Raw genomic sequence first — 14,717 nt, forward strand, 5'->3', positions numbered from 1 at the left:
CCGTCCAACAGGGATTCACACATCACCTCTGGGGTTCCTGATTGGACTTCGCCTCAGTTCGTCCGACCCACAGGCCTTTGTTTCTCTCAGCTTCAACTCCTTTTTTATTTTTTTCCTCTCATCTCTTGGACTTCAGGTTCTGCCTCAAAAAAAATCAGGTGATGATGCTGCTGAAACTTTATTTTCCATCAGAGAAGATGAAGAAGCTTTCAGCCACCACAGCTTTATCAGCCTCCTTCAGAGAAAACTGAGAGGGTGGATTATTGAAAGGAGTCTGGTGGAGCCTTTTGGGGAATTGAAATGGCTGTTTGCTGCTGTTGAAACACCTGTGAAGGTGCAGAGAGAATTGCTGTGCATCTGTCAGTGTGTGAATGTGTGTTATCTTGACATTTTCATGTAAATGAGGAGCTGGTACTAAAACATCTGGATGGATGCGGAAGAGAGAAAGGTTGTCTTGGGTTGGATTGGTTTTCTGATCCAATTGCCAGATTTCTGACCATTCAGGAACTTCGAGACAAAAAGAGACTCTTAAATGTATGTACCTTCAATATTTCAAAAAAAGAATGAAAGATCCTTTAATTCATTTTAGTGAAATTGGTTGTGGTGCAGTTCTAGCACAGTAAGTTTCACATTTCCAGACACTTCATTTGGACTAAATTGATCTATTTTCCACCCAGTTTCTGCTGTCAAGCCTTAAAAAGGTGTAAGTTATATTCATTTATCTGTAAACCAAGTGGACATGTGATTACACATTTTATTGAGGATGCTGCTTTTAATAGACAGCCAGCCCTTCATGAACACAACCAAGACTGAACCGAACAAGTTCTGCAGTCACAGACATGTGACAGTTATGTTCCTGAAAAGATGCAGATTCTTCTGAATTTTGCTGATTTTCCTCAACAATGATCTATGTGAACAGTTTTTACCTGAAATTATCAAAAGCAGAAGCCATATTAATGTCCGTTTACATTTTGTGAAAGAGCTGCCATCTTGAAACAAACCTGTTACAGAGCACAGATTTTTTTTTTTTTTAACATATCACAGTTTCAGAATCAGATTTTTTGTGACCCTTTTAAAGGGTTTTATAACTTAAAGTGACATAAATGCATCAGTGTTCAAGTCAAGTGGCTGAACAGTCATTATTGGCTTGGGAAGCAAGCTCTCTTAGACTGCTGTTAACACTTTTTTATCACCTGCTTTTACTTTTTAGTTCCCACCTTGGATTACAGCCCACGGGATAGCAATGTCAGTATTTTAACTGGCAATATTTTTAACACTGAATGTGATAAACGCGCCAGTTTGGCTTTTTGACCCTGGAAAGTTTTCACGGCGTCCAAAGGACAACATCACCCTGCGTACATCCCATCCAGCGCATCTGAAATCACCTCTTCCTGCCTCGGGGGGGAACTCTCAGCGTGTCCCGTCACCGCCATGGTGATGTCACAGGGGACCTACACCTTCCTGGCCTGTTTCGCTGGCTTCTGGTTGGTCTGGGCCGCCATCGTCATGCTCTGCTGTTTCTGCAGCTTTCTGCAGCGCAGGCTGAAGCGCCGCCACGAGGAGAGGTTGAGGGAGCAATGTCTGCGGACGGTAGAGATGGAGCCGCTCAGCTGTCACCCAGCTGGATACCCTCCTCTTCCTCCTCCCCCTCCACCACCACCACCTCTACAGCTGCCCAGGGAGCCACCGCAGTTCTGCCCCCCTCAAACCCTGTCGCCGCCTGTTCCCCTGCCGGTTCCTCATCCCATGCCACAAGCAAACTGGGTCAGCATGCCAGGTAAGGTTAAGGGACTGATTCGTGTCCTGTGTGTCAGTCTGTTGATTTTCCGTCCAACAACATGAGCTGAAGCTGCAGAGCTCAGTGAAAACATGGGTTTTTAGAAGATACCTGTAGATCCAGTGTTGTGCATCTCCACAAGTGTTGATCCTAGGTTGTTCTGTGCTGTCATAATGGTTCTTTTACCAGTCTGATGATGGACAGAGCCATGTGTCTGAGGATGTGAGGTTTTGGAGGAGGTGGAGGACATAAAGGGTGTCATTGCCGCCACAGTGCATTTTGTAGCAGACCTCTGTATGTGTATCACATTTGTGAGTCTTTTGCAGTTTAAGTATTTGGCACAGTAGTTAGAGCTCATACACTGATAGGATGTGTGGGTGTTGTTTTGGAAGGATAATGAAGCATTAATTACTTCCACTCATTAAGTTGTTGCTACTTAAAGCTGATAACTTATGAAATCATTGCATGTTTAAATTTATCTACTATTATAATCATGTTAATTCTACTTGTTTCCAACTAAACTAAAATTGAACAGCTTGTACTTATGCTGTGTCGGAAATAAGAAATGAATGCAGGAGTATGTCCATTTCCATCTCAGGCAGTTTGGTAACATGAATAAGTCCAGTAAGTGGGCGTAGGTGGCAAGTTTTCTCAAACTTGGACTGTGTGGCTGTGGCTATTTCCTGGAAGAAGTGCGTAGCAGTGCAGTCCCGGTACATGTCGAACTTAAGTCTCAGTAGAAAACTTTTGGCTCCAGATTAAGTCCTGTGTCACTAGTGCTGCCAAAAAAACAGAGTTTGAAGTGCCGCTGGTGTTCAAGATTCTCTCGCTGATTAAAATTTTAGTTTGTAAAAACATTAGTTGTTACTGACAATAACATCAGTTTCCCTAATAGGGTATAAAACAGTCTGTGGTTACCACACAGTGGACAGTTTTCTTCATTTCTTTAAAACTGTATTTAAACAGTTAAACACTTGGCATTCAAAACATTTAGTTTCAACACCAAAAGCGTTTGTTGAGCAGAACATTAGTCACCTCTCTACTGCTGAGTTTGAAATTACTGACAAATACCAAACCTGTCACATCTTATTAGCTCTGTATTTACAGCCCAAATTCATATTTCATTCAGACTCAAGCAGAAACAAAAAGAAAAATGAATTCATAACAATCACACGAGTACAGTAATTCAGTTTCAGACAGGAAAGCAGGAGGAGGATCACATTATGCACTCTGTCAGATTTTTTTAGACTCCTCCACCTCCCTGCCTGCCGGGCAGCGTTCCCCCGCGGGGCGTCATGGTGACAGCTGCCGCTGAGGCGTAGGTGGTGACTGTGGAGGCCGAGCAGTGACGGAGCGAGCAGCAACGGGCCAAGCTCAACTAAAAAAATAAAAAATAAAACAGAAAGCGTAGAAGAGAGAGACAATGTAGAGCCTAAGGACAGAGGGTGTCGTACACTGAACAGACTGTAAAGCCCCCCGAGGCAAACTGATTTGTGATTTTGGGCCTTATAAATAAAATTTGACTTGACTTGACAATCACAGGGAAGCAAAACATCCACAGGAGCGCAGCTGAGTGAGAGACAGAGCAGAGAGGCAGCAAGAGAGAGAGGGTTTTTTCCCCTTTTTTAAAGAATAGGTTTTTCCAGCATGTTGGTAGAAAGAGTTACAGATTACTGTAATCAGTCCTCTACTAACTGTTACCTTGTAAGAAATGAGTGACAAACTCCACAGACAGAAGCTGTTAGTGGGGACAAGGGGCAGTCAGTTTGCTGGTTCTTGTGTTGCACCAAACAAACCATCGGTTATGTGATAATGTACTTTCACCGTCTCTACGCTTTTTTAAGCTTAGATATCATGATTACCCTGCAAGGAAATAAGAAAAAAAACAGAATAACTTACGTAACTCATGTCTAACAAACTTATTGGAACTCAAACTATGATTTTTCCTAAAGTTGTCCCCAAGCTAGGATTATTTAAAAAGTCCCATATTATGTTTTTTTTATAAGTTCATACTGGTAGTAGAACAGGTTTACGTCATTTCATGTTCAAAAAATAGCAGACGTGGCTGCTGCAGCTGTTTTCAGCCTCTGAATGCTCGGTTTTAGAAGAACAGAACAATCTGCTGCTTTGCTCTCACTTCTTTGGCGTTAGTGAGGAAAAAACATGGCAGACGAGGCCACGAGGTGGATTCAGGAGGTTTTCAGTGGGTGGGGACAGTCGGCCTGCTGAAGCGGTGGAGGAGGTCACGTGATCAACAGATCCCCTTATGACGTCATAAAGGGAACCAGATGGAGCAGGAGAGACGCATATTTACGTTGAAAAGACATTAAAAGTACATTTTGCTTCATATGGGGCCATTAATGACGTTACCTTAGATACATGAGGCGAGTCATTTGCTTGCTTGTGTCTGGACCCCATCTGTCCTATAGAGGGCCATTTTAGGAGTTACTGGAAACTGACCTATTCTGTCGCTTCAGTATGAGATCGTGTTGGTCAGAGGTTTTTTTTTTTTTTTTTTTAATCAACCCCCTGCCACACTTGTACTGTCACGGTTGGCAGCTGCCTACACTGCACGTCACTGAGCTGCTCTACTTGTGCACTTGGCAGTTAAATATCTTTCTCAAGGGCACCTCAGCTCTTCAGAATCAGAGAGGTATTTCCTGTCCAACATCACATGGTGCTGCAGTCCTGAGACTTCCTTTTTTCCCACCCAAATCACTCCTCAGCCCAAGGTCGGTGTGTGCAAAATTTTTATGGAAATTCATTCATGAGTTTTGGGCACACTCAGCTTCACCCTCCTGGCAGAAGTAAACACGAGGCAACTTTCCTTTTTATCCAGGAATTCAAACCTCTACCCAGAAAATCACCTCCACATGCCACTTGAATTGTAAAGATGTGAAAAAGGTGCAACTGAAGAGAAAATTATTGTCAGCAGTGAGAAGGATTAGCATAAAGTAAAAGCACAGGTATTTCATATTAGGCCGTGAAGGACACAACGAAAGTCCTATAAACCTCTAAGTGACATTAGAGCATTAACATGTAAGGCAGATTTGCTATTTGCAACAACATTTCACCAAATGCCAACTTTGCAAATCTTAAAATGTACATTTTGCTGGAAACTGTGACTCCAGTTTATGTAGTTGTTGTCCTGGATTGCATGGAATTTAACTGATGTGTATACTGTTGTATCTGACACTGATTAGTTTAGTATATTGGTTTATATTGGTATGTGGGTTGTAAGGGACCAGCAGCTGCCAGCTGCAGAAGCAGTGTACATAGCTGAAGCTAATCTAACCTAATAAACACCAGGCCCTTGGGCACTGATAGTTGAAGCAATCACTAAAATTTAGTGTAGAATCTTAAAATCAGTGCATGTGATAATCAAAAAGAGAACAAAACAGAATGCAACACATTTATAATATGAACTCAAGTACATAAATGACATAAAAAGGTGGGGAGAGAGATTGAGATTATTTAGAGAGGAAAAACCAAAAATTGAAAAGCAATTTAGAGCAAAATTAGAAAGCAGTGATGGAGGAGAAACAGCATAAATAACAGCATCAGAAAGAGAGAGATGAGAGGCGGAGGGGAAGACGTAGTACTGGAGAGGAAAAAGGAAAACTTCAGTGAGCAAAAGAGCATCAGCTGCTGTCAAAGATGGTTCATGAGCACAGACAGACAATAAAAACGCTAAAACAAAAAGGTTGCTGGAGTCTCAGCCACAAAGCAGACTGATGAAGAGGTTTAGTATCCAGGCAGCAGCAGAGCTAAAAGAGAGGCAGGTGCTGACCAGCTGAGCACAGCAGAGGACGGAGAGAGAAGCCAGCAACCGTTTCAGTCACACACAACCAGAGGGGAGAGAGGAATGAGGAGGTGTTGACTCATTTACACCTCTTACATGTTGGGCAGATACATTATCTATGCAGTATCAAAAAGCCAAGTGTGAATACAACAAAGCAGCGTTAGAGATGGATTTAAATCTGAGGATTTAAACATCTAAAGCACACTAAGTAGTATGATGTTCTGTGTTCTTTAAACCCCATACATGCACTCAGTTGCCACGTAGCTGAAACTGATGCAGTCTAACACTACAGTCCTGCAGTAAATCTTCCCTCTGTGTGATTTAGAGAGGCTGTTACTGGTGTTTCTGCTATGACAGATGCTATTTGCACCCTGGTGTCAGTAGCCAACTATACTATATGCACAAGTGTATGTTGGAAAGAAGATATTGTACAAACCCACATCCATTAAAAAGGAATTTATCAATCTATGTACTTTGTGATCGAATATTTGCTGTCTGCGCCTGGGTGCTCCGTCCTTTTATTTACACTTCTAGATACAAATAAGATGCACAGAACAACAGAAACATCCATCATATAACGTAATGCAGCTCAACAGAACCAGAAATTACATCCTGTAGAATGGCCGTACCTGCATGAAGGAGGATTTATTGCAGGACTGTTGTGTTAGGTACACCTTCAAACTAATGCAGTCCAATTAATCGATTAACAATTAAGTGAGTGTAAATGTAACTAAAAACAAGAACTTGAAGTTTCATTCTTCATGTTTCGACGGTAAAAGAACTGACTCAACACTGGAAACCGGTTCCAGAGCGGCACCAACATTTGGCCAGTCTAGAACCGAGAACTGCTTATATTAGAGGCTGAAGGCGGGTTTACCGTAACCAACCAAGACCACCTAAAACTTTGTGATCACCATTTTTATAAAAACGATATTCTTGAACATAAGAACTGTTCATAGCAGTAATGATGAACAGCACAAATGAGGTTGGTTCTAGCATTACAGTGATGTGATGACATAAGTCTCTAGCTCAGGGAAAAGCAAACCAGTTGTTAGAAGGTTTGCAAGTTGTATCAACCATGAATTGACACTAGCAATTGACCCCAGGACCAGAACCAAGTTTCCACTGGATTGTCTCTGCCTTCAGTCCCAGATCTTTTCAGTAAAAAAGCTCTGATAAACCTACTGCACACAGGACAGAACAGACAAAAAGCCTGACATTTTTTCTCAGGAGTTGGTGGAGACCAAGCTACTATAAAGAGGAGAGCAAATTGGATGTAAATTCATGATGTGTAAATAAGGAATTACAACTGAAGGCAAACAACCCAAGAACAAGCGAACAGTGAGGATGGTTTGCTGTGTAAAACCGGAGCCGTGTTTCAGTCCAGCTTTCCTTGCGAGCGAGCGAGCGGTGGATCCTTACAGCAAAGAAAATATGCTTTCAAACATCTGAGACTGTGAAATGGTAAGAACAACGCATGAGTTTGGCTCCAGGAACAGATTTCACGCATCAGTCAGCTCTCATCCCACACAGCCAGCACGTCTTACTCTGACAGGCTTTTGTACCCAAGTCCTGACCCACACAGGATGCTCACACTGGGAGCAGCCCTGAAGAGTCGCTCAGTTCAGACCAGCAGTGGGTGATCATCCCTCCTCTGCAGCCCCACAGTAGCCACAGAGTTTTGAAATGGAAAATCACGTTTGTATCTGCTCTCGCTTTTTCCTTTGATAGCATTAAGTGGTTGCACTGAGCAGTTATCTGGCAACCACCACCGTGTTGCCATTAATAGAAAAATGACACATGCAGTGTGATGGTGGTCATCCTGCTTCAAAGGGAAAGGATTTATTCCTGTGAGGGGTTAGTGTTGTTGTTAACGGTGTGAATTAAGGGAGACAAAAGTAGGTTAAGATGTGAGAAAAAGGAAAATGCAATTAAAGGAGAGAGATGAGATATGAGGAAGATTTTTCCTTTGCAGTTACAGATTACAATTTCAACATCACACAATGATACAATACATACTCAAGCAATATTACCAAGATGAAAAAAATCCTGTCTTGGAAATGATCTCGACATGATCTGGAGATTAGACAAGGGGGGATATGACTGATATTTCATTATATTTGACTGTATTGGTATTTTTAATGATATAATGAAAGAATATCTGCATCTACTGGACAATCAACTGCAGACTACTTTGTGTAATCCTGTAACTCTGATTGATTTGATCTGTGTTTGTACAGTAACCGTTACAGGTTACAGTTATTATATTTGTACAGAAAGCACTGTATCACACTACAGACTGTTTCCTGCGTCTAATGAAACCCTCCTGATCCTCCGAGTGGAAAGCACGTGTTTGTGCCGATATCGTCTGTGTGGCTGATGTTTATTTAAAGCCGTCCTGGCAGCTCGTAGTATTGTTTACAGCAGTTAGAGCTCGACAGGGGAGTTAAGACCGAGCTGAGAAACAATGAGAGCCTGATCCTCCTGTAGGTATATCTGAGGCATGTTGGAGGAGGGATGGATTTTGGCCAGGTACACACACACAGACACACACACACACACACACACACACATAAATACATCCAGCTCGATGGCAACAGTTCAACAAACAGCTGTTAATTTACATTTCTGTGGTGTCTATTGTTGTGGCTGTAAACATGTTCAAGCTGAGGAATGAGAAGTGGCTTTGGTGGTGTAATTGATTCTATTTACATTCATAAACAGTCTTTTGCCTTTAGTCCCGAAAAGGACAATATACCAACTAAGCTGTTTAAATAGCTAAAGAAAAATTTATATTCCACTAATATTCCTAATACACATACTTGATGTAAAACCCACACCTTCATGCACCTTCCTGAAAAGGTGATTGTGATATTTAATATTGTCAATATTATAATCTGGTTGTTGATTGGTTGGGGTGGACGTCCTCCATTGACGTGTTGTTTGTGTTTTGGCAAATAACATTATTACCAATTACTCATTCATACTCATTTCATATGTGGATCAACCTTCTCTCTCTGTATGGATCAGCCTCCTCTGATGATACGTCTCTCTCATCTCTATTGAGTGGAGCATCAGGAACTGTGTACAGATATTCTTGCATAGATGAGTTACTGTTGATATCTCAGGTCCAATGAAGTCTTTGACAGCAGGAGGAGAGCTTGTGCAACATTTCGACAGATATCGATCAGTATCGGGGCAGATTCATCAGCCTGGAAATAGAAACTGTCTTCAGCTGTTCCAAAAAAAAAACTGATTCAAGACTGATGTTTGTTGTGCAAGGCTGCCAGAAATATTTTCCTTTATACTGACAATACATTGAAATATAGACTCCGTCTAACATTATGCCCACAGGCTCAGGTCAGGTGTATTTTAGAAGTATTGCAGTAGAAAACTTGCTTTGCAATGTATTCTAAATCTTATTTTTCTTAGGTCGACTGTAAAGAAACAAAGCAAAACATTTTTGCTTTAATATCATCCAGAAGAAAATGTCAGACTAATTTGTGTCATGTAACATGATGCTTCGCTAAGATGCCTCAATGCTACAACCAAATTCCACCTGAAGTTCAACCATTTATAGCTTTGTTTTGTGTCGTTTCAACACCAAGGATGAGAAACTGTGTCTGTTAGAATAAAAGAAAAACTTCCCTTTATCGAGGTCGGCTCCAGCAGCTGAAATGTCTTAAGCTCAACACAGGAAGTTTGTTGACTATGATTCATGTCTCAGTGCTCCCTAAAACCACGTAACAGCTGAAAAAAAAATGTTTCTGCTGAAAATACTTAACTCTTATACAAATTTTTGCAGTCTGAACATTTCACTGCTGAGTTTTTGTAATTGGCTGCAAGTATAAAGTGGATTTAGCGATGCAGGCCAGAGCTTCAGTCTAATTAGCAACAGGTGTCAATGATCCAATTAGTGGAGAACAAGCAGGGAATGTGTAACTGTGCGTACAAAACACTGGAAACAGGCTGAAAATGTCTTGTTAACGACTCTGCTATGCTCACATTGTACAACGAAGTGCACATATGAGCAGACAAGGAAGAAATTTATATTTCATAGTGAAAACGATAATGGTTGTTTTTTTTCCCCAAGGGGTTTAAATCGACCTCTAGTGGCTGTAATAACGATGACTGGAGCAAAAGGAGAAAGTCAGGTGATGTAGTATGGGTGACAAACACAGGACAGTTATGTTACAAATGTGATGTGATTTCCATATCCAACACTTAGAAGCCAAATCGTGTTGTTTTGGGAACCTATGCTGTTGTTTCATCATGGGGGGGGGCTTGTTTTTTGGTTTCATGGAGGAATAACAATCTGGTATCCATCTACGCTGCTCAAAAAAAATAAAGGGAACACCTAAACAACACAATGTAACTCCAAGTCAACCACACTTCTGTGAAATCAACCTGTCCAGTTAGGAAGCAACACTGATTGTGAATCAATTTCACCTGCTGTTGTGCAAATGGAACAGACAACAGGTGGAAATGAGAGGCAATTAGCAAGACAACCCCTATGAAGGAGTGGTTCTGCAGGTGGTGACCACAGACCATTTCTCATCCTTTCTGGCTGATGTTTTGGTCACTTTTGCATTTAGTCAGTGCTCTCACCCTTAGAGGTAGCATGAGGTGGTGTCTACAACCCACAGAAGTTGCTCAGGTAGTGCAGCTCATCCAGGATGGCACATCAATGCAAGCTGTGGCAAGAAGGCTTGCTGTGTCTCTCAGCACAGTGTCCAGAGCATGGAGGAGATACCAGGAGACAGGCCAGTACACCAGGAGACGTGGAGGGGGCCGTAGGAGGGCAACAACCCAGCAGCAGGACCGCTACCTCCTCCTTTGTGCAAGGAGGAACAGGAGGAGCACTGCCAGAGCCCTGCAAAATGACCTCCAGCAGGCCACTAATATGCATGTTTCTGCTCAAACTGTCTGAAACAGACTCCATGAGGGTGGGATGAGGGCCCGACGTCCACAAGTGGGGCTTGTGCCTACAGCCCAACACCGTGCAGGGCGATTGGCATTTGCCAGAGAACACCAAGATTGGCAGATTCGCCATTGGCGCCCTGTGCTCTTCACGGATGAGAGCAGGTTCACACTGAGCACACGTGACAGAGTCTGGAGACGCCGTGGAGAATGTTCTGCTGCCTGCAACATCCTCCAGCATGACCGGTTTGGCGGTGGGTCAGTAATGGTGTGGGGAGGCATTTCTTTGGAGGGCCGCACAGCCCTCCATGTGCTAGCCAGAGGTACCCGGACTGCCATTAGGTATCAGGATGAGATCCTCAGACCCATTGTGAGACCACATGCTGGTGCAGTGGGCCCTGGGTTCCTTCTGATGACAATGCTTGGCCTCATGTGGCTGAAGTGTGTCAGCAGTTCCTGCATGATGAAGGCATTGATGCTATGGACTGGCCTGCCCGTTCCCCAGACCTGAATCCAATTGAGCACATTTGGGACACCATGTCTCGTTCCATCCACCGACGCCACGTTGCACCACAGACTGTCCGGGAGTTGACTGATGCTTTAATCCAGGTCTGGGAGGAGATCCCTCAGGAGAACATCCTCCACCTCATCAGGACCGTGCCCAGGCGTTGTAGGGAGGTCATACAGGCACGTGGAGGCCACACACACACTACTGAGCCTCATTTTGACTTGTCTTGAGGAATTTCCACTGAAGTTGGATCAGCCTGTAATGTGATTTTCCACTTTTATTTTGAGTATGATTCCAAATCCAGACCTCCACGGGATAATAATTTTGATTTACATTGATGATTTTTATGTTATTTTGTTCTCAACGCATTCCACTATGTAATGAATAAAGATTTTCAACTGGGCACTTGAGCAGTGTATATAGGTGGTATCCCTATTTCAATACATCCAATCAAATCTTTACATAAAGCAATACAGCAGCTACACAACAGGGGCCACAGACTCTGACCAACAACCACCACCACATCAGCTTTAATGCTAAAGCATTTATCGTTCTCTAGAAGGGAAATGTGGCTGTCGCAGCAGCACAAGAACTAAAATAAGTACAGATGAATTGAGAAAGTAAACAAAAAAAAAAGGTAGCAATTAAAGACAAAATTACAAGGTAAAGTGTCAGTGGTGTGATCAATAGCAGCAGAGTCAGCAAGTGTAGTTTATGTAAACGGCAGACACCTTGTTTTCTTCAAATTGATAAAGCAGCACATACACCTGCTTCTGTTTTGTAAATCTCAATAATTGAATAGGAACATGTGGAACACCTGTCGTAGAGAAGAACAGAAAGAGGAAGTAAAATTTAAGATATTCTTCTTCAGGCATCGGCGAGGTTTTCCAACAGCATCAGAACAGCCGTCATTATGTGCAGCTGGAGCTTTTTATAGCAGCCATACCAATAATTCACACGTAGCTGTAAACCTTTAGTATTTTTACCACCAGTCATAAAGATGATGAATGATTAATCTATAGTGCTCATATTGAAACAGACTTTCCAAAGAGCTTCACAATTCAGGATGAAATGACGACTCCAATATAGATAAAATGATTTTATGACTTAAATCATTTAAATGAAATGGTGATAAATGCATTGACATTGAAAAATAAGATAGTGAAGTCAGCGAATAACCTGAATAAAGAATCTCACATTTTATATTCCTTGATCAAGATCTTTCTAAACTTTGCTAAAGTGCTTTTGTTGCCGTAACCCAACCACAGACTGGAGGACGGACGTGAACCCTGGTGTCTGGTGGCTCAGACCTGTGCCGTGTATGTTCATCATCCACCCCGACCACCCCTTTTCAAATAGGGACTTATTGTCTGTGAACATCGAGACAGAGATTGTTTGTCACCACAGTGTAATTGGGGAAAAAAATAAATATATATATATTTAATTTTTTTAGGAGGCAGGATTGGAGGAAATTGTCAAACATGCTTCTGCTGAAATCGAAGCCTGTCTTGACTACAATCAATGTGTTTTGGCTCATTTTTGTGCCATGATTTTAACAAGTACATTACAAAAAGACACATACAAAATAAATAAAATAAAGACATCTATTTTTACTTTAGGTAAACTAATCTGTCACTTAAGCTCAATTTGCAAACGTTGCCTTTAAGATCGAAGTCCACAGAGTGAGTCTTGTCATGGACTAACTTTCCCTGGCAGATTACGCATCCATGTCACCCAAAATCTGCTAAAATTGAGCCACATTTCAGTGAAAACAATTTTTCTGATAATGTCAAACCAAAAAGATCCAAACCCTCACCCACCATCCACAACCCCCGACACAATACAAGAAAAATGGAGATTTCAGTCATGAATCATCAATTTGCGTCAGCACTGACACGACACATTTATAAAATGCATTCGATTATAGGTTTGTTAGCCAAACGGTAATTAAAACGTCATGCCAATTAAAATGCCACTGTTTACCCTACTGCATGACACATGCAATAAAAAAAAAAAAAGGGTTCAAAACCCATTTGGGCCGGTCTAAATGATGATTTTAATGGAGTGAGAACTATCACCAGACCAATTTACTGTCTGGAATGAATTTTATGCATTAATTTATCTTTTTGCACAATGTGCTGCATGTAGTGAGTGAGTGAGAAAGATACAGACCAAATGTGCTGTGATGGTTTTTATTCCCACAGCTGAACATACTGTCACGGTATCACAGTGGAATGATTAATTACATTTTGGGTTGTGACAATAAAATAAAGTACAATAAAAAGGTTTCTGGTTTGCAGGAGTTATGCAGCCCGCTGCACATGCTCAGTGGTGTTTTCCTTGGCCTTGGACTTCAGATTGGGATGATTTCAAAACATAAATGGCTTTCAATGATTTTGGGAAAGTTTCACAAATACAAAAAATGCTCATGGTTTTAAAACATCATACTAGAAAGAGTAGTAATTAACCTTTTATGAAACTCGGAATAATTTTGCCCATTGGAACTTTGTGTAAAAGCATCAGTGTAAACACAACATAACCGTACAGGTGACAAGAGAGTCGACACCATACCAGCAGCTGTTCACCAGGAGTTAAGCAGTTTGATATGTCCTGTTGACATTTTTACTCATGTCCCTTTATAATGATAAAGTATGAGTAAAATGTATTGGATTTTTGAGTTGTGGTACTTGCTGTTGCCCAAGATTTTGATTGATCACTTTGGCAGAATGTTTGAGTATGTTGTGATTAATCCCAATCTCCTAATCTTTCCCCAGATACAGCTGTGTTTGGGAAGCCGCCCTGCTATGAGGAAGCCGTTCTGATGGAGGATCCTCCTCCGCCCTACAGTGAGGTCTTGGCAGACCCGCGGGGGGGCACCTACCTGAAGCCCACCCCGTTACGAGCTGCTCCACCGGCAGCTACCAGGGAACATCAGGATCCTGCTCCGGTGTTCACATCAGAGACCAGCAAGCCTCCCGTGGCAGCTGTATTCCCCGACAGAGGTTACTCCTCCCTGATACGCCTGCCTTCGTCCCAGCGCTGGGATTCCCTGGGTCATCTCCTGTCCAACATGGACCTGAACCATAACAACCTCACCCCGCCGGGGGCCCGCAACATGCAGGCTGCCACCGCAATGGCTACCATGCCCCGTCGAGAGCCCAGGACGCACCATGATGGACTTGGGCTCCGCAGTGGAATACAAGGACTCCAAGGAGGCATGCAAGGATTCCAAGGAGGGATACAAAGTCTCCAAGGAGGGTTACAGGGGCTTCAGGGGGTCCATGGACTGAGGGGGCTTGAGGCCAGCTGCGGTTTGCCCACAGCCTTCCCCCTGCTGGGTCGGAGCACTGCTGTCTAGACCTGGAGGCTTACTGGAGGAGTCTAACCAGCCAATACACTGGTCCGTCCCTTAAGAGCCTTCAAGCAAGGGATCTATAAAAGTCAGACCTCCTTTACTGCTCAGCGTTTACAGCACTAACATCACTAGAAATAGAGATTAAAGAGCTAAAGAGGGTTAAAGTGCTGCAAAAAAAAAAAAAGGTGCCAGGAGTTCAATTCCCCATGCAGCTCTGTGGGCGAAGGGTGCCACTTACTCTGCTGGGATTGTGGCTTTCAGCCTTACGTGAGGCTAAAAAAAAAAAATTTTAAAAAGAGGAAATTACACTGTTTCAAGCCAGAGGTATTCTCATGCCATATCATTGCTAATCAAG

At 42.5% G+C, this 14,717-nt stretch overlaps 1 protein-coding gene across 1 annotated transcript; it reads left to right on the forward strand.

Annotated features, from left to right (window-relative positions):
* Positions 1 to 1,431: 1,431 nt before the first annotated feature.
* Positions 1,432 to 14,365, forward strand: LOC139213561 (proline-rich protein 7). Its single transcript, XM_070844292.1, has 2 exons — positions 1,432 to 1,777; positions 13,782 to 14,365. Exons 1-2 carry the CDS (start codon positions 1,432 to 1,434, stop codon positions 14,363 to 14,365), a joined length of 930 nt encoding a protein of 309 aa, XP_070700393.1.
* The last annotated feature ends 352 nt before the right edge of the window (positions 14,366 to 14,717 follow it).

This window comes from Pempheris klunzingeri, chromosome 14, assembly GCF_042242105.1.
Source record: "Pempheris klunzingeri isolate RE-2024b chromosome 14, fPemKlu1.hap1, whole genome shotgun sequence".
NCBI lineage: Eukaryota > Metazoa > Chordata > Actinopteri > Acropomatiformes > Pempheridae > Pempheris > Pempheris klunzingeri.

Coding starts and splice junctions, on each gene's coding strand:
- LOC139213561 (XM_070844292.1), top strand. CDS start 1,432: ATGGTGATGTCACAGGGGACCTACACCTTCCTGGCCTGTTTCGCTGGC. Junction 1,778..13,781: donor AAACTGGGTCAGCATGCCAG/GTAAGGTTAAGG, acceptor ATCTTTCCCCAG/ATACAGCTGTGTTTGGGAAG.